Raw genomic sequence first — 21080 nt, 5'->3', positions numbered from 1 at the left:
TGGTCAAAATATAAATCTTTATTCACATTGAAACTGTCACCAACTGAGATACAATGAGATCTATTTATTATGGCGTATTTTTTGTTTTATGTTACGTAAAAAACTAGTTTACTTAAATTAAACCTACACTCCAGGTCAAAATATTTCTACAATTGTATAAAACGCCTAATTAAATATGTTTACTCAATTTCCCGGTAGATGTCACTTTCTATTTCTACAACTAGCGAACGGTTGTCTATAATGGATTTAATAAGATAAGAACAATTGTTCTATAGTGAGATGATTTGTGTGAACCAGATTAAAGGCCGAGCCACACCGGCTGCGTGTGCAGCACGCTGCGTGGCGTGCGCTGCGTCACTGCGTGACGTGCGCAGCACCCCTGTCACACCGGGTGACGCGCACGTCACGCAACGCACGCCACGCAGTGTGCTGCACACGCCACGCAGGCGCACGCTGCAGCTCAGTCATGCGTGCAGTAAAATAAATTACGCCTGCGACAGTACCTACATCATGTTATTATAACTCCCGTTGCAAATGGAAGCAGCTCACCTAATGCCGCCATTGCAATTAGAGGAAAAAAATGTCTCATATTTGAATCGAGATAATTGAGAGTACATAATATTATTCACCGACGCACAATAGTTCACAATACCTACAACAACCTTGTTTTCCAACAGTATCGTTAATACCTAACATCGATTTGTTCCCACAGGCCAAATTACATTTTTATAAGGCCTGAGTTACACTTGTAAGTTTTACTTACGTAAGTAGGGACAAAACTATTTGTTAGAATGAGATAGCGATATTCATCTCTCATTCTGTAGTATAGCCGTGTCCCTACTTACGTAAGTAAAACTTACAAGTGTAACTCAGGCCTAAGGCGTATTTTTTGTAATCTTTGTGCTATGTTGTAAATATACATTCGTATTGACGAACGATTTTAATTAGTTTTTCTTTTATCACTGAATCCATATTAAAAACCAGCACGCGCACCGGCCGAGTTGTAAATAAATACAAGCGAGCTGCGCGTGTACACGCACAGCACCTATGCAGCACCGAGCTGTGCGTGTCCGAACCTGCTCGGTTCGCCCTCTCATAGGGAACGCAGTTAAACACAACGTCATCACTGCACGCAACGAAGCGACGTTGCCGCTCCGGTGCGTGGACGCGTGCACGCAGCACGCAGCCGGTTTGTCTCGTCGGAGCTGCGTTGCGTGCAAGTCACGCGTACGCGCACGTCACGCACACGTCACGCAAGCGGTGTGTCCTCTCGTATGAGTTTTCGTATTATACAACGCATCGGGACGCGTACGTGCACGTGCACGTCTACGCATACGCATCCGGTGTGGCTTGGCCTTAAACATACTTCTGTTTCTTATTAAGCAAGGTGTTTGATTTAAGCTTTCCCTTCGAAACCAGAGTCCAATAATGTACATGGTCCTTCGAACCTGATAAGAGTGATAAGCCAGCGGCTTTTTGAAAGTTCAGTGCGTATTCACTTCGTCCCGTGGTTAGCCGGGTAGTTTCCAGGTCAGGATCGGGTCGAAAATAAAGAAAATCAAGATGGCGACCGTTTCGTTAAATTTTGACTTCACATTCGTGTTAAGGGGCCTCTCGGACCCTCAGATATCGATTTTCATCAAGATCGGGTCGAAAATAAAGAAAATAAAAATGGCGGCCGTTTCGTGAAATTGTGACTTCAGATTCTTGTTAAGGGGCCTCTCGGACCCTCAGATATCGATTTTCATTAAGATCGGGTCGAAAATAAAGAAAATAAAGATGGCGACCGTTTCGTTAAATTTCTACATCAGATTCGTGTTAAGGGGCCTCTCGGACCCTCAGATATCGATTTTCATCAAGATCGGGTCGATAATAAAGAAAATAAAGATGGCGGCCGTTTCGTTAAATTTCGACTTCAGATTCGTGTTAAGGGGCCTCTCGGACCCTCAGATATCGATTTTCACCAAGATCGGGTCGAAAATAAAGAAAATCAAGAAGGCAACCGTTTCGTTAAATTTCGACTTCAGATTCGTGTTAAGGGGCCTCTCGGACCCTCTGATATCGATACCTGAAAAAAAAATATGGCCATTTTCAATTTATCATTTCTATAGATAAACACCAACACATCGAGGAAGCAAAAGTATATCATATAATCCAAAACTAGGCGTCAGTAAATATTCGAAATTGGAATGTTCTACATCGCGGTCATCGCGCTATCGAAATTTTTCCTGTCGCGTATATATACCTCGAGCCACTTATAGGGACTATAGGGAGGTTGGTCGGGGAGGCGGGTCCTGGACTCTGACCGAGTGCCGCTGGCATATGAACATTATTAGTCACACTTAAAGGTCGGGCTAAGCCCGACATTCCGCGCGCTCTTACAAGATACAGGGCGCCGCATCACACTTAAAGGTGGGGCGGAGCCCGACAATCAGCGCGCCTCGCGCGCTCTTACGTACAGGGCGCCTGCGGCGCCCCTCACACTTAAAGGTCGGGCGAAGCCCGACATTCAGCGCGCTTCTTAGGCCGTGGTTTTTCTGGCCCGTCACACGCGACCGGCGGCGTCTGGACGTGCGTCGCACGCTGTGCCACACGCCGTCGGTCGCGGGTGCGTGGGTTTTCTGGCCCCGCGGCCACCCGTCGTCGGGGAAGGAGCTCAGTCGCATTGTGCCCGCTTTGAGAATTGGTGTGCTGTGCTTTAAATGAAATGAATAGAAAAATACTAACATTTTTATTGTTAGAAGAAGAAGAAGACGATGAAATATTAATATTATCAAAAAATAAAAGAGAGCCAACCGATATATTTAAAAATCGGGAAAATGAAGGTGCATTTTTTAACCTGGTTCTCAAACACTTGATGTGCAATGAAGAAAAATTTACATCTTATTTTCGACTAACTCGAGAACAGTTTGCAAAAGTATTGAATCTGATTGAAAGTGATATTACTACGAAGCGAAGTAATAAATATCCTGTGCCTATTTCTCCAGCTCAAAAACTAGCGGTGTCGATAAGGTATGTACATTTAATAAAATAAATCGAAACAAAAATAATCATTTATTTGTAATTGAAAATTAGGTAGGTAGCTTTCATTTCCTATCATCAGGTAACAAAATTTAACAAAAAGTTAATGTTTACAAATATGTAGCCATATACTTAGACAGTTCTTATTTGCTTAATCAAAAAATCAACATTTTTTTATAATACATAATTAGGTTCACCTTACTTTACTTATTAAATTTAATAAGGCCAGCTATCAGAAGAATCGTAACTTGACGGCATAGGTGTTAATGACAATGATTGGCTATTCTTTATTTCTAGTTCATTAACCATTTGACAAACTTTCAAGCGGGCCTCAGCAATAAGATGCGGTGGAAGTTCGCAAACAATATCTGCCATCGACTCAAAAAATTTGTGTATAGGAGACTTTTTTGGGTCTGATAATAATTTATCAAAAACACGTGCTCTTTCGTCTTGCCTGTGTTTTAAAAGAGAAACTAAATCATTCGTTTTTTTACGTTTTTTTACAGTAGGCTCCACAAACGAGTCATCAGTATTTTGTGGAGAATCTACACTCATATTTTTATCTAGATCTAGATACACACTATCTTGAGATGTATTTTGAGGTGTGTTTTCTTCACATATACTCTCGTTTTGTTCTTCACTTATTTGAACCTCTGATTCTACATTTGTAAGCGTGTGTCGCTGTGATGGTGCTTGTGACAGAAAAGTCAATTGTGACATATATTCCCATGTGTTATTATCATTTTTCGCTTGGCCAGTGCCTGAAGCCGCTTTCTTTTTCTTCATATAGTGATCTCTTAAATGTTTCCAGCGTTTTTTTAAATCTGAAACTAAATAAAAGTTTTCATTAAAGTTACGTTTAATACTTACTTATATTTTTTCTGTTTCAGATACTTGGCAACAGGAGAAAGTTTACGATCGCTAGCATACCAGTATCGTATTTGTCATTCACATCTGTCAAAAATATTTTATGCAACATTTAGAGCTATTTGTAAGCATTTAAAACCATTATATTTACCACAAGTGACAGAAGAACTTTTAAAAAATGTTGCAAGTAACTTTTTAGCTAAATGGAATTTTCCTAACTGTTGCGGTGCCTTGGACGGAAAGCACTGCCGTGTGCAATGTCCGCCAAACAGTGGATCGTTATTTTATAACTATAAACATTTTTTTTCTGTCGTGTTAATGGCCTTAGTGGATGCAGGCAGACTGCAAATTTATATGCGTCGATATTGGATCTTATGGAAAAGAGGGAGACAGTGGTATATTTTCAAAATCGGTACTAGGAAAGCAGATCGAACATGGTGGATTTCCTTTTCCTGGTGACGCAAGATTACCAGGTTCAGATATTTATTTTCCACACTTTGTCATAGGAGATGGGGGCTTCAAGTTATTGCCTAGCCTTATGAAGCCATATTCTAATGCCCAAAGTCAAGTAGATATTCTTAAACGACAATACAACTACAGGCTTAGTCGTGCACGAAGAACTGTGGAAAGTGCGTTTGGTATATTATCTAATGTTTTCCGAGTGTTTCATACACCTATATTACTCAAAAACACAGACACAGTAGACTACTTAATTCTCGCAAGTTGCTGTCTTCATAAGATGCTAATGGAAAATAAAAGCAATGAAAACCCCACAAACTCTAATACCAGCAACAATAACACGAATCAAAGCAATTTGACGGCACTTCGACGGACTGGTGGTGTAGGTGGAGTCGCAGGAATAAATTTAAGAAATGAGTTGAAAGACTATATATGTTCACCTCAAGGGTCAGTGACATGGCAATTAAATATGGTGTAATTATAGGTACTAAGAATGTAAAATTGTAAATAAACACTCACCTGGAATTTTCATTGTTTCACTAATATTTTCCCATTTTCTGTGCTTTAAATTGTTATTTTTATAATCTTTGTCAGACGCGTCGAACAATATAGGATTACAACGTATTAGATTTATTAATAATTCATCGTTGTCTTTATTGAAATGAGACATTTTCAATATCAAGACGCCACCCGCCGTCCGTCGCTATTCTACAAAAATGATAGCGACCGACGCGTGCAGCGTGTGACCTTCGCCCGTCGACCTACCCGCCGCCGGCGGCGTTTCAGAGAAACCACCCTCAAACATTCCCGAACAAAACATCCGAACGTCGTCGGCGGCGGACACGCGTCGGTCGCCGGCCGCCGGCGACGGGTGGTCAGAAAACCCAGGGCCTTACGTACAGGGCGCCTGCTGCGCCCTTCACACTTAAAGGTCGACATTCAGCGCGCTACGCGCGCTCTTACGTACAGGGCGCCTGCGGCGCCGATCATACTTAAAGGTCGGGAATTCAGCGCGCTTCGCGCGCTCTTACGTACAGGGCGCCGGCGCCCTTCACACTTAAAGGTCGGGCGAATCTCGACATTCAGCGCGCTACGCGCGCTCTTTCATACAGGGCGCCTGCGTCACGATACATTAAAAAAAACTTATAAATATAATAATTTTTATAAATCATCATCTGTGTCATATTATTAATCTAGTCTAGGTATACCTATCTATAGATTTGACATACATGTTTTTCTTTTAATTTAACTCACCAACTTGTAAATAGTACATTGTGCAACATGGGGCGTAAGTTGAATATTGCAAACGGGAGTAAGTTAAATCGCGACGGCTTGCCGGAGCGATTTATAGACTCGAGTTTGCAATATTATTACGCCCCGAGTTACACACAATGTTTTTCATCAAACTTGCGATACAAAAATTAAGTATAAAGACAAAAAACTGTTAACTATGGCACTAGAAACTTCATAACTCCCTAGGGTGAACGCTTTTTCTATAACTCCCACTAAACCTGCGTGCAATTCCACATTTACTGAGCGAGTGTGATGAAAAGGTTATTTTTATTGTTCAAAAACGAGTATTAAATTGATTATAAAATATGCATTTTAACCACAAGATTAACGTTTTACAGTATTTCTTCTGTCTTCGTAACTTACTTTATATACATATTATATAAATATACCTACTTAACGCATTTACTTAAAAAAGGATAATAGATTATTTCACCCATGTGGGTTTTCTTTAGTTTTGCAAAGTTTTTATTTCGATAATAACGACTTATATGTAAAATGTGAAACGTTAGTCGACTAAACATTGCTTAAACGAAACGATTACTCTGCCAAATGGAAATCGTCCAATAATCGTCCTGCTAATTTACACAGAAGCGAACTGAACTGTATGTGAACCAAGAGTCTGCGTAACGATGGTCGACCAAAAGTTACATTTACAAATAAATCACTCTGCGAAACGATGTTCGGCGAATCGTTGGCGGCGAATCGATAATCAGCTAAAAATTTCTCGGAGAATCATTAGGTACCCCAAAATTTTGCATCAAAAATCCGGCTGGCTCCCCTTCCTAAATCAATCTGTGAGTCAAAAGGAGCAACTCTGCAAAAGGAAATTCCATCAACATCATTTGCCGTATATCACACTTTTTTGTCGTGAGCGCCACGGACTAGGTACGTTTAGGTAGAAAAACTCCGCGAGCCCTTACAAAGCTCTGCTTTTTGCTAGTTTTATGAAATGTTTTATGTAGCCGGGAGGGGTACCTAATGATTCTCCGATAAACTTTTAGCAGATCATCGATTCGCCGACAACGATTCGCCGAACATCGTTTCGCAGAGTCATTTATTTGTCAATGTAACTTCTGGTCAACTAACGTTACGTAGACTTTTGGTTCACATACCGTTCAGTTTGCTTCTGTGTAAATTCGCAGAACTATTATTGGACGATTTCCATTTGGCAGAGTAATCGTTTCTTTTAAAGCAATGTTTAGTCGAATAACGTTTCACATTTTACATATAAGTCGTTATTTTCGAAACAAAAGAATGAAATAAAATATTATCATTTTTAAGTAGATGCGTTAAGTATATGTATATAAAGTTACGAAGAAGTTAGCGAATATGTAGTGTCAAACTCGTGGTAAGTACAGTTGCACTTCATGAAATTGGTGGATTTCAGGAGGAAATGCTTGAGTTACTTTAGAAAATACCGAAATCATAATACACATGCCTTTAAAAATTGAGGGGTTCCGTCAATTCCTCATGGATTACATCAGATCAGAACCAAAATTATTATGGGAATACCTCGCAGGTAACTTTTTTCAAACAAAAAAAGAATAACTCAAATCGGACCATGGGTGCTGGAGTAATCGCTAAACATACTACTTTAAAAAAATCATCATCATTATCATCAACAATCATAATCACCAGGTGCACTTCATCAATAATTGAAATCTCACCTTATTTTATAATTTTTTTTAGCATTAGAAAGAAGGTAAGCGACGTTGACATGTCTTTTAATTGAAAAACGCTTTTTAAAATCAGTAACTAAGTATTACTTATGAAAGCAGAAGAATATAAATGATCGTATTAGATTCGTGAATGTTACATATTTGCCATGACTTATTTTTAAAAAGAGTTTTTCAATTAAAAGACACGTCAAGATTTTTTGCCTCTTTTCTAATGCTAAAAAAACGAACATTCAATATTAATGCCAAATGAACATTCGACCTATTGTGTTTCGACCAATGGTTTCTCGGGTAATTATGACAGTTACTAAATAATTATTCTACGAATAGTAAATATGCGTATCAATGTTCTGCTTATTGACTACTCTCGCAAACGACTATTATGCGTAACGAGATTCGGCGAATCGTTACTCTGCCAAACAACCCGTCTGCGAATCGTTGTCGGCGAAACAAAAATCGGCGTATTTTTTTTTTCGGAATATCAATAGGGCACCAGCCGGGAGGTCTAGTGGTCATGGCGTTAGCCGCGTAAGCTGAAGACGCGGGTTCGATTCCTCGGCCTCGGCCACCGGTGGACATGGCCATTTTTTCCTTAGTGTATGATAAATCTATTTCAGTTTAAACTATAACTTACGTCGGTACAAACGATGCGGTTTGGAACTTGTTTAAATAGTTATACGTTGTCGATACCACCATGACAACCAATATGACGACAGTTAATGCAATCCATGCCGATCTTCTTCTGCCGAGCATCCAGAATAAAATTAGAGGTGAGAGTATATGCAGCTGCATGTCAACAGCGAGGTACCAACTGGGGCCAATACACTGAAATAGAAACCTTTCTTAATCAAATTACAATATTAATTGTAATTAGGGCCATATTTTTCTTTTGTCTATTTCATTTTTCTGCCAGATTTTGATAAAAATTGGCAGGTTTGACGTTCCGGTCGCAATAAACATGAAACCCAAATTTGAGAAAAAAATTACATGTACATTCCCATTGAGTTACGAAAATTCCATAGGTTTTCGTAACTCAGTAGTCTGCACTCACTATCTGTCCTTCAAATGTTATCAAAAACTGAGAAAAATAAAAAAACGGCAACAAAATTTAAAAAAATGCCCTAAGTAATATGCTTCCTATAAATATGTAAAATACATTTTTAGCATGTGTATTTCAAAAATAGTGCATGTGTTTAAAACAATGAACTCATTAGGTTAATCAATCAATCAATTTATTTATTCACAGACTACAATGGTCCACACATAATATTACACAACAATACAAATTATATTAACATAAGATTAAAATATACATTACATTAAAAATTAAATTAAAATTAGTTATAAATTAAATAAAAATACATTAAATTAATCCGCTAGTCACTTACGAGTACCTACCGGCACGGCACGGCCCCCGTACGTGCACACTTATACAGTGATTGATGTAGGGGCAGTCCAGCCGGTCCGCGATCATGGCTAGGACGCTGTTGCGGCTGGCGCGCACTCTGCTGAGCATCGCCGCGCACCGCTTGCGCAGAGTGGCGCAGAAGCAATCGGTGCGCGCTTCTGCGAACATGCTCGACGCACTACAGTGGCGCGGCAGCCGCAACATCACCCTGAACGCGTTATTATATTGGACGCGTAGGGAGTTAAACGACCTTTGAGTGAAATGAGCCCACAGATTGCTAGTGTAGAAAGAAGTACAGTACGCCTTAAAAAGGGTTATTTTCACTAAAGATGAACAACGTGCAAATCTGTGGGCGATCATGTTCTCTCGTGCCGCCAACGACCTACGCTCCCGCTCCATATCCGCGTTATCTTTTAGGTCCTCGGTTAACACATGTCCGAGGTACTTAAACTGTTGAACCCTGCTAAGAGGTACTCCATTAAGAACAAGAGAGGGTACGTATTGTGGGCCTCTGGGCCCTGCCTTGAACACCATGATTTCACTCTTAGCAGAGTTATAAATTAGGCCATGTTCGGATACATATTTTTCACATGTCTGCAACAGTGTCCTAAGGCCACAAACCGATGCGCTCAACAACACCATATCGTCTGCGTAAGATAAATTGTTTACACATACATCATCTACGTGACAACCAACGTGCTGCTTGCTAAGCGCAACGATCAGTTCGTTAAAGTTAAAGAGCAACGGTGAGGATAGCCCCCCCTGCCTCACCCCGCACTCCAACCTGTATGCGTCCGATAAGCAGTTTGACCACCTTACATTGTTTTCTTGATGCTTATACCAATAATACAAGATGTTTATTGTATCTGTAGGGACATTGTTATTTTTAAGTTTATTCCATAACAAATCATAAGAAACAAGATCAAATGCTTTAGATAAATCTAAAAAACACGCATAAACTGACGTGTTCCTGTTCGTATAGTATTTAATAGTATGCTTAAGGCTCAAAATAGCCGACTCCGTAGATAAATGCGGGCGGAACCCAAACTGGTTATCGTGGAGTTTTATATGTTTCGCTAATTGCGCATTCAGCAAACTATCGAACACTTTTGCCACGATAGTGGCCAATGATATCGGTCTATAGTTAGCCTTGCTAGACGCATCACCGGTCCTATTTTTAATAATTGGTACCACTATTGTTTTTAACATGTCCCTAGGCAAATAAGCATGGGCCAAACATAATGAGTAAAACATAGCCAGCACTAGGGCTTGCAAATATTCGAAACTTTCAGGTATTCGAATATTCGACTTTTTCTGACGAGATATTCGAATATTCGAATAATTATTCGAATATTTAAAAAAAATAAGAAAAGGAACGAAAAATCGGTTTATTATCGTTTTATTCAAAAGCTTTTTTCACATATTGCTAAAATTAATGATATTTTGCAGAAATCCACTTATTGACTAGATTTTATCATCCTACTCTGAAATATCCACGTTTATAAAAGCAAGTAAGTACCTAAAACGCAAAAATTAGACATTTTCAATATTTCTTGATAAAACTTTTTATTATAAATGCGTCGTTGCGTGAATTAATATAACTTTAACCATCCAAACACGTATGTAAGAGAGAAAACATTTTAGTAGGTAATCACTAATCATTTTCTGATTTAAATTAACTTCTTGTCGTTAAGAAGCCTGTAAAATGGCCTTTAATTCCATTATATTTTGAATCTTTATTGACTTTATTAGTCTTGGCAAGTTTAGTTTTGATTCCTAATGGTCGGCTGTTATATAATAAGTTATATAATTGGTATTGGAATATTTAAGGGAAAAAGTTGGCTGACTACGGGGTGGATCATACGTTAGCTAAAGGTGCATGGTTAGATTACCTAGTTCGGTAGGTTTGGTATGATCAAATTTGTGAATTGCGATAAAGGGCAAGGTTTAGACTTCGAATATTCGCTTAAGGTACGCTTTTACTCAATAAACAAAATGACCCTTTATCTTAAAACTTACGTAAAGTTACTTGTACCTAGAAAAAGCATTAGCCGCACCGTAATAAAACATACTTTTTGATTTCGTTTCCTTTGAAATTGAGTTAGGTTCTTAGGTTTAACTGTATTCACGAAGCCAATTGAGAGGAATACGGTAAAAACATTATTTCCTTCGCATTTGGGTACCTACGGTTCCTCATTCACTGTTAATACCCGGCAAAATACACAGAAACTGTAACTATAACGGATGAAAATAGATTTTACCTAGTAATAAAAAATATTCGAATATTCGAAACCTGAGCGGCCGAATATTCGAATATCAAAACAGGTCGAATATTCGACATATTCGAATATTCGAATTGCAAGCCCTAGCCAGCACCCTCGGCAAATGGGGGCCCGCGTGCTGTAAATGCTCCACACTGAGACCGTCATGGCCGGGGGATTTGCCTTTCGACATATTTTTTATGGCTATAGCAACTTCTTTTGTCGTGAACCGCGTAACCGGCTCCGCGTCACTTGGCACGGAATTGAAAACCATGGTCGACGGACCCAGTGGAGACTTAACATAAAAATGGTCTCTAAACATATTCGCTACGTCTTTAGCCCCAGACAAGCCTTGGATTATGTGCGGAGATATTTGGCTTCTCAGGAAGTACAGCAAGGGCTTAGCGACGGCGCGGTCAAGCTATCTCATTTCGGTGGTCTATTTGAGGCGACCGTAAAATCGGCTACCTATACCATTATTGCGGCGTGTCATAGGTCACAGGTTTTGACGTTCGACGAATTGGTAACGGTATTTACCAGGTTTAGAAGCGGTTCTTAATTTTTTTGTCGTCCGTTATGCCCGTTGTCCCAAGATCCTCATCAACTTGAGGTCTTGACTAGGGCTTGCAAATATTCGAAACTTTCAGGTATTCGAATATTCGACTTTTTCTGACGAGATATTCGAATATTCGAATAATTATTCGAATATTTAAAAAAAATAAGAAAAGGAACGAAAAATCGGTTTATTATCGTTTTATTCAAAAGCTTTTTTCACATATTGCTAAAATTAATGATATTTTGCAGAAATCCACTTATTGACTAGATTTTATCATCCTACTCTGAAATACCCACGTTTATAAAAGCAAGTAAGTACCTAAAACGCAAAAATTATACATTTTCAATATTTCTTGATAAAACTTTTTATTATAAATGCGTCGTTGCGTGAATTAATATAACTTTAACCATCCAAACACGTATGTAAGAGAGAAAACATTTTAGTAGGTAATCACTAATCATTTTCTGATTTAAATTAACTTCTTGTCGTTAAGAAGCCTGTAAAATGGCCTTTAATTCCATTATATTTTGAATCTTTATTGACTTTATTAGTCTTGGCAAGTTTAGTTTTGATTCCTAATGGTCGGCTGTTATATAATAAGTTATATAATTGGTATTGGAATATTTAAGGGAAAAAGTTGGCTGACTACGGGGTGGATCATTCGTTAGCTAAAGGTGCATGGTTAGATTACCTAGTTCGGTAGGTTTGGTATGATCAAATTTGTGAATTGCGATAAAGGGCAAGGTTTAGACTTCGAATATTCGCTTAAGGTACGCTTTTACTCAATAAACAAAATGACCCTTTATCTTAAAACTTACGTAAAGTTACTTGTACCTAGAAAAAGCATTAGCCGCACCGTAATAAAACATACTTTTTGATTTCGTTTCCTTTGAAATTGAGTTAGGTTCTTAGGTTTAACTGTATTCACGAAGCCAATTGAGAGGAATACGGTAAAAACATTATTTCCTTCGCATTTGGGTACCTACGGTTCCTCATTCACTGTTAATACCCGGCAAAATACACAGAAACTGTAACTATAACGGATGAAAATAGATTTTACCTAGTAATAAAAAATATTCGAATATTCGAAACCTGAGCGGCCGAATATTCGAATATCAAAACAGGTCGAATATTCGACATATTCGAATATTCGAATTGCAAGCCCTAGTAGGTACCAAGGACCGGAAAACCCCTCTTTACGCTTAATCCTATCAATTCGGTAACCCAATCGATTCGGTTACCGTATCATTCGGTAACCCTATCATACTGTTACCTGATTGTAATGGTAACCTTATTGAAACGGTAACCCTAACCTTTAACCGAGTTAATCTCAAAACCCCATCGCGATAGGGTTTTTGTTAAGGGTTTTTAACAGGTTTTCATTCAGTTATGGTAACCTTTATTATCGGTTGCTTACTGGTTTGCTACATTAAAGTAGTTTTAGTGATGTGCCGTCAGAACTAAAAAAAAATACTAAAAAATTTGTTTATTTTATTTACTTTATTTATATTTTGTTGATTTTATTGATTTTACTTATTAAATTTATTTAATTTATTTATTTAATTGATTTAATTTTTTGAATTTGTTGAATTTATTTATTTTTTTGAATTTATTTAATTTATTTAATTTATTTAATTTATTTAATTTATTTTATTTATTTAATTTATTTTATTTATTTAATTTATTTAATTTATTTAATTTATTTAATTTATTTTATTTATTTAATTTATTTTATTTATTTAATTTATTTAATTTATTTAATTTATTTATTTTATTTAATTTATTTATTTTATTTATTTTATTTATTTTATTTATTTTATTTATTTTATTTATTTTATTTATTTTATTTATTTTATTTATTTTATTTATTTTATTTATTTTATTTATTTTATTTATTTTATTTATTTTATTTATTTTATTTATTTTATTTATTTTATTTATTTTATTTATTTTATTTATTTTATTTATTTTATTTATTTTATTTATTTTATTTATTTTATTTATTTTATTTATTTTATTTATTTTATTTATTTTATTTATTTTATTTATTTTATTTATTTTATTTATTTTATTTATTTTATTTATTTTATTTATTTTATTTATTTTATTTATTTTATTTATTTTATTTATTTTATTTATTTTATTTATTTTATTTATTTTATTTATTTTATTTATTTTATTTATTTTATTTATTTTATTTATTTTATTTATTTTATTTATTTTATTTATTTTATTTATTTTATTTATTTTATTTATTTTATTTATTTTATTTATTTTATTTATTTTATTTATTTTATTTATTTTATTTATTTTATTTATTTTATTTATTTTATTTATTTTATTTATTTTATTTATTTTATTTATTTTATTTATTTTATTTATTTTATTTATTTTATTTATTTTATTTATTTTATTTATTTTATTTATTTTATTTATTTTATTTATTTTATTTATTTTATTTATTTTATTTATTTTATTTATTTTATTTATTTTATTTATTTTATTTATTTTATTTATTTTATTTATTTTATTTATTTTATTTATTTTATTTATTTTATTTATTTTATTTATTTTATTTATTTTATTTATTTTATTTATTTTATTTATTTTATTTATTTTATTTATTTTATTTATTTTATTTATTTTATTTATTTTATTTATTTTATTTATTTTATTTATTTTATTTATTTTATTTATTTTAGTTATAATATAATAATATTTATAATAAGAACACACCACACAAGTAGGTATAAAGATAAACAAAGGAAAGGCAAAAAAACTTGTTTGTGCTGGAGGCTTCATAGACCGCCCATGCCAACCTCGGTTATTCAATAATAAGTTGAATTTAAGTGTGCGTAAAGATTACAATCGTTTGAACTGGTCAAAAACCTCATAATGAGGTAACTGAATAGACTGGGTTTTTATTTCGGTTACCGGTAACAGAGGTTAACTCGATCTGATACGGTTACCGAATCAAAGTGTTACCTCATTAAGCGGTTACCGTTATGGTAGGGGTTTTTATAAACACCTCTAAAATAACCCTATGAAAAACCCCGGTTAAGGTAACCGGTTCCTGTCCCTGGTAGGTACTATGCGTCGTTGAAGAGTTCTGTACTGATCATCATCAGCAGTTCCATTTCATCAATTGCGACAGTTTTTAAAGGAGTTCCCTCGATTCCTCATGGATCCCATCTTCAGAACTTGAGCTTGACATAAATATGGCTTAAAAACCTAACTTGCTTAACAAACATAACGAAGAGGAAAAATCGCCAAACGCGAGCTATGCGTCGTTAAAGAGTTTCGTTCTGGTCATCATCAGCAGTTCCACTTCCTCAAATGTCACTTTTTTGAATGTATACACTTGATTTGTTGATAAAAACACAACAATCACTATGTGTATTGTAACATGTCAGAGGCTCCCTTCCATGTTAACATTATATGTGAACATAGTATTGTTCTATTTTTAAGTCGGTTAAATTTCAAATATTGTGTCCCACGGTAATTTAAGTATTTATATTTCTTCTCATATCTCAAGTGAGCCATTTCGACTGAAATTCTAAATATAGTTTTAGAGAGCCAGGTGATTAATAGTAAACCGATATATTAAGATACTTACTCATAACATAATTTGAACTTTATTTCAATGTCATAAAGCTTTATAGTTTAAAAATCTGTTAAAAATCAGTTTGGTTTCTTATGTTTCAAGTGCGTAGACTCGTATTTCACACGTCGTCATAAAAATGAATGAATAATGTTTGTTTTGGTTAAAATATTCTATGCAAAATTGAACCATATTATAAAGAATTAATAAAGGGCGGAGCTCTACATTATGTGTCATATAGAAAAACAAACGGTGGTTAGAATAAAAACTGCCGGCCTAGCCAAGGTTACAATCGCTATCGCTTCGACAACGAAAAGCATTATGTCTCTCTATCACTCTTCCATATTAGTGCGACAGTGACAATTGCGTTTCGATCGCTACGGAGCGTAAGCGATCGGCATCTTGGCTACGCGGCCTGTAGTGTCAATTCCATAGGCGTAGAGAAATAGTTTAGACCACACCCAAAAGTAGGTCAAAATGGACCTTATTTTAATTAGGAAATAAGGTGTAATTAGTGACAGGACTGTACGAAATTATGAAATTCAGTATTGGTTATTGGGAAACCGATGACGTACAAGGAAGTGGGAAATAGCAGGGATGACGGGATCTAAGGTAGGGATCAATAGAGTCCCTTACGAGAGGACTCTTCGTGGCCTTCCGCAAACCGTCGGACGTCGGTTCTCTAGCTAGGTCTATCTAGGTTACCTATATTGTGTCCTGACCTGGACTTTGCTAGTTTCTCATGATGCTGGTAGAGTTTGGATTGGAGCATAATATAGTGTAATTTGTTGTGGGGTTTTACTTGAATAATTTTAGAGAAGTACATTTAAATTGTGTTAATTTTAGTGGGTTTAATTCTTTTTGTGTTGTTTATTGATTTGTGGTTCAGACAAGTGCTAGTATTTAATATTGTACTAGTAAAGTTTAAATTAAAAATCAATAGACTTATTAGTATTGTAAAGTTAATTTTGTTCATAGTGGATTTAATAATATAGTGAATTTTAATTGATTTGTGCTTAGACAAGCGCTAGTGTGTTATAATATACTAAGTGAAGTCTAAGTTATAAGTCAATAGAGTCTTAAAGATTGTAAAATCTTGAGTTGTTTCCAGTGAAAATTAATTAGTTTGTGTTTTAATTGTGTTTAATATGTGTAGTGTTTGGCCTGGTTTATTTTAGTGATATTAAGCACTGAAATTAACTTGGTTGGAATACTCTATATATTAATTTTAATTTAGTTTAGTGAGTTGTTTCGTTCATATTTATGGGATAGAGAGAACTAGTTCCGATCCAACATAGTGTTGGGGGGTTAGTAAGTTGTGCAGGTAACCTAACGGTGGCAACTACAGCGCAGATTACTAACTTGCGGTGTTTTTGATAAAACCCAGGTGGGGACCTGGCAGTTCCTGCATTTATTAAGACAGGGTCACCCCCTAGGATCTGGAAGATTTGGGTTGTCATCTAGACTTCTTAAAGAAGCCAGATTCTAGTCCAATTATCCCGTATCTATATACTTATATATTCACTTTTATATTACCCCTTTCCGGCCTTACTTCTGCTGTCCCAATCCACTGTGTGGAAGTATGGCTAGCACACGGAGAAATAGGATTTTTAGATCTAAAACGAGGTGTCTCCACTCGTCTTAGTTAGCTATAGCATAGAAATTACTCATTGCACATCGAGTAATTACGCGAGTAAATTAAATGTGCATCCCGGGATGCTAGTTTTCAAATATATCGGTAGAATAGTTGGATAGACTAGCTGTTAGGTTAGGGTTTTTATTTATCAGGTCTAGGGCTTTTGTAGGATTGATCTAGATTTATAATTTTAATATATCAAAGCCATTAGATATTTACAGTAGGTAGCTAGGTTCTTTTTCGATACATTTATGGCTATTTTATTGCATTTGTTGTTCATTATTATGGGTTTATGGGTTAACTTCAGTTTAGCGTTAGCTAGGATGTAGTGTGGGGTTAGGGATTGTTAGGATTTTATTACATATATTTATTTATGACTTATTGACAAACTTGACATATTGACTTATGACATGACTGTATATATTTTGGCCTTTGCAACGCTACTGGTAGAAATATATTGTGGGAAAAACTAAAGTAAATAACCACAACATAATGTAGTATTGTAGAATCAATTTGCTTATAAAAGAAATATTTGTTTTGCCTGTCCCTTAGCAGTTTGTATGACGATTACATTCTGTTTTCTACAGATTATCTGTGATTTTCACACTTGACCTTAAAAATACGGGGTCATATATTATTGAAATTATATCAATGAGTGATTTATCCAGGCTAGATCGAGGCAGATGCAAGATCCGTGGTTTATTTTGGTCCGAAAGTGTGATTCATAATGACTACAATTATAGTTTGGTTAATATTACTTCATTGATTACTAAAATGTATTACAAAATTGCAGAGTTCTGGAGAATTTGAGTGGATCAAATACAGCTGCTCTACTACCAGTATTTTGTTATGTTAAATTGTCCCTTTGAATGTCCTCTCATTGTTGACGAAAAATGTCACAAAATAATGACATGGTCGAATGATGGTGATGGCCTGACATTATTAAAAGATGTCCCTTCTGGACCACAATATAGTTCCTTCAGAACTGGGGCGGGGATTCTGACCTGCAACTGGATGATGATCACGGGTGTCGCGGAGGCGGGGCGATATCTATACCCCAAAAACAAAATATTGTGACATTTATTAGTAGTTGTACTTTGACCAACTGACTATTACATTTGACAGACTTTACTTACATTGACATACTTTACTGACAATTTAACTATGACATTCTACAGACTTATTTGATTTTGACATACTTACTATTGACTTTTGATTACATCTTATTATAGACTTAATCTGATTAAGTCAAACATTACTATAACCTGCAATCTCTCTCCTCAGCATTATTATTCCCATCTGATTGTGGGGTCTGCTTTTCTGGTCTTTTCTCTCCACTTCGCGCGATCGGACGTGTCGTCTACTGAAACGTCGCAGGCCCTCATGTCTTTTGCTATGGTGTCCGCCCATCTCATCTTCGGTCTTCCTCTTCCTCTGGAGCCGACAATGTTCAGATCCATAGCAACATTCCCGATGTAATCAGGATCTTTCTCCTATGGAATAGGTCTGCTAGTTCCTTCGTCCTTCCAGTTAGTGATCCGACATTTAATGTTGCGAAGCGGACCTTCAAGTTTTGGTCTGGGACTAACGTCTTTAGCCGAGTCCGTCCTGTACTCGGTAGCCCTCGCACATTTGTCGCAGATGTAGGGCGATGTGTCTGCGCGTCGTTTTGCGGCGACGCCCTATCCACTAAATGCGCTCTTACAACTTGCCTTTTCATGATTCTTTCCGGAGTGGTGGCTGTAGGTTAGGTTTATTAGTCCGGTGCCGATTGCCATCTGACGCACCAAAACCAACCGGTTACGATCGGGAAACCTGTGGATACGATGTTTTAATCCATGACGCAGGTGTTTTAAGTCCGCGTTATAAGTGTTGTCCAGTTATACCGCCAGATACTCGGTCGCCATTGCCTCGTCTGTTATCCAGCAGGGAGCACCACGATGACTGCTGGAGTCACCGCCGCCGGCTATTCGTACGAACCACCAGCGCGGGCAGGTGAGGTTGACATTTGGGTCGGATAAGATCTTGGTTCCGTTCTCCCCTTACTCCCCTTACTATAACCTGCAATGATATTTCTTATTACTCTGACATAATTCACGGTTTAATAATTATTTAACTTTCTTCTTCTTCCTCGCGCTATCCCGGCATTTTGCCACGGCTCATGGGAGCCTGGGGTCCGCTTGACAACTAATCCCAAGAATTGACGTAGGCACTAGTTTTTACGGAAGCGACTGCCATCTGACCTTCCAACCCAGAGAGGAAACTAGGCCTTATTGGGATTAGTCCGGTTTCCTCACGATGTTTTCCTTCACCGAAAAGCAACTGGTAAATATCAAATGATATTTCGTACATTAGTTCCGAAAAACTCATTGGTACGAGCCCGGGTTTGAACCCGCGACCTCCGGATTGAAAGTCGCACGCTCTTACCGCTAAGCCACCAGCCAAATTATTTAACTTTATTAGGATTTATAGGCGTATTATTCATAACTCTTTCCTATTATGCGAAAAGGATTTCGTTTACTATTAACGGTTACGACGAAGGGTCCTACTCCTACATAAACACTAAACGATCATTTGGCCAATCTACTGATCCAATTCAAGATATTAACTTATTTAATTAGTATTTATTTAGGTCATTTGCATTATTTTATAATAACTAGTAAAGGTAATTACGGTTTGCAGTATTTTAAAGGTTTTTAGATTTTTAGATTTTCTTATTGGAATTTTTAGTATTTTAGGTAGGTCTAGGTTTAGCTAAGTAGGGTAAGTTAGGGTTATTTGAGGAGAGAGGGGGGAGATGTTACAGTATGCCTTTAATATTTGAGGAGTTCCCTCAATTCCTCGTGGATCCCATCACCAGAACTCGAGCTTGACAAAAATGTGGCTTAAAAACTTAACTTGCTTAACAAACATAACGAAGAGGACAAATCGCCAAACGTGAACTATGCGTCGTTGAAGAGTTCCGTTCTGATCATCATCAGCAGTTCCACTTCATCAAATGTCACGTTTTTGAATGTATATGCTTGGTTTGTTGATAAAAACACAAAAATCACTATATATACATATTTGAGGAGTTCCCTCGATTCCTTATGGATCCCATCATCAGAACTCGAGCTTGACAGAAATGTGGCTTAAGAACTAAACTTGCTTAACAAACATAACGAAGAGGAAAAATCGCCAAACGTGAACTATGCGTCGTTGAAGAGTTCTGTTCTGAACATCATCAGCAGTTCCACTTCATCAAATGCGACAGTTTTTTAATGAAAATGCTTGATTTACTGATGAAAATACAAAAATCTCTATACACATGCCTTTAAGATTTGAGGAGTTCCCTCGATTCCTTTTGGATCTCATCATCAGAACTGGGTTTTGACAAAAACGGGACCAATCTGTTTGCATATACATACAATCAAAATAAGAACTTTCAAAATCGGTCCAGTAATGACGGAGATATGGAGTAACAAACTTAAAAAAAAAAAAAAAAAAAAAAAAAAAACATACAACCGAATTGATAACCTCCTCCTTTGGGATTTGGAAGTCGGTTAAAAATAAATCAAATCGGAGCCGGACAGTTGGGTACCTACCCTTAGAACAGAAAAGTGCCACTTTGATCTCTCTTAGCAGGGAACAACCCTTTTCCGCTAGGTAATGTGAAAATAAAATTGTATGATATTCGTTCAATAGTTCTTTTACTAAAGAAGATCAACGCAGTACTTTTTGAATTGACGACTAATTAATGTAAATTATAGCATGAAATCAGAAAGGCAAACATCGTTTAACCCTTAATCAAATAACGGGAAATTATTTCCCACTTCATTCTAATTTACGAAATATTTTTTGTCTTTTTTATGGAAGCACTCAGAGATGGGTGCCGTTCAATTTTAATACAAACATTTTGCATAATTACATTTAACTACATTTAAAACTCATAATAAACATAATGTATATACTTGGTCAAGCAGATCTTGTCAGTAAAAAAAGGCGGCAAATTTGAAAAATGTAGGCGCGAAGGGATATCGTCTCATAGAAAATTTGAATTTCGCGTCTTTTTCTACTGACAAGATTTGCTTGACCATCTATAGAAACTAAATCCATAATATTATTTGTTATAATAATTAAATTACAGAATGTTCTATAATCACAAAAACGTTCTTTATAAAGATCATTAGGAAAAATTTTACTTGTTATAACATACAGTTAGTACATATTATGATTAAAATGTAGAACTATATTTTAACGAATGATCGGGTGACATAATATAATATGACATAAACTATAAAACAACTTACAAATTCTGCCTTA

At 36.0% G+C, this 21080-nt stretch overlaps 1 protein-coding gene across 1 annotated transcript; it reads right to left on the bottom strand.

The window, feature by feature from the left end:
• Positions 1 to 3010: 3010 nt before the first annotated feature.
• Positions 3011 to 3837, bottom strand: LOC134805421 (protein suppressor of variegation 3-7; the record flags this gene model as incomplete). Its single annotated transcript, XM_063778729.1, has 1 exon — positions 3011 to 3837. A coding segment is annotated over one exon (600 nt), but the record flags the coding sequence as incomplete, so codon positions are not given.
• Positions 3838 to 21080: the final 17243 nt, after the last annotated feature.

The sequence above is a fragment of the Cydia splendana genome, unplaced genomic scaffold (assembly GCF_910591565.1).
Source record: "Cydia splendana unplaced genomic scaffold, ilCydSple1.2 scaffold_106_ctg1, whole genome shotgun sequence".
NCBI lineage: Eukaryota > Metazoa > Arthropoda > Insecta > Lepidoptera > Tortricidae > Cydia > Cydia splendana.
This window is presented reverse-complemented; position numbering and strand designations above follow the sequence as displayed.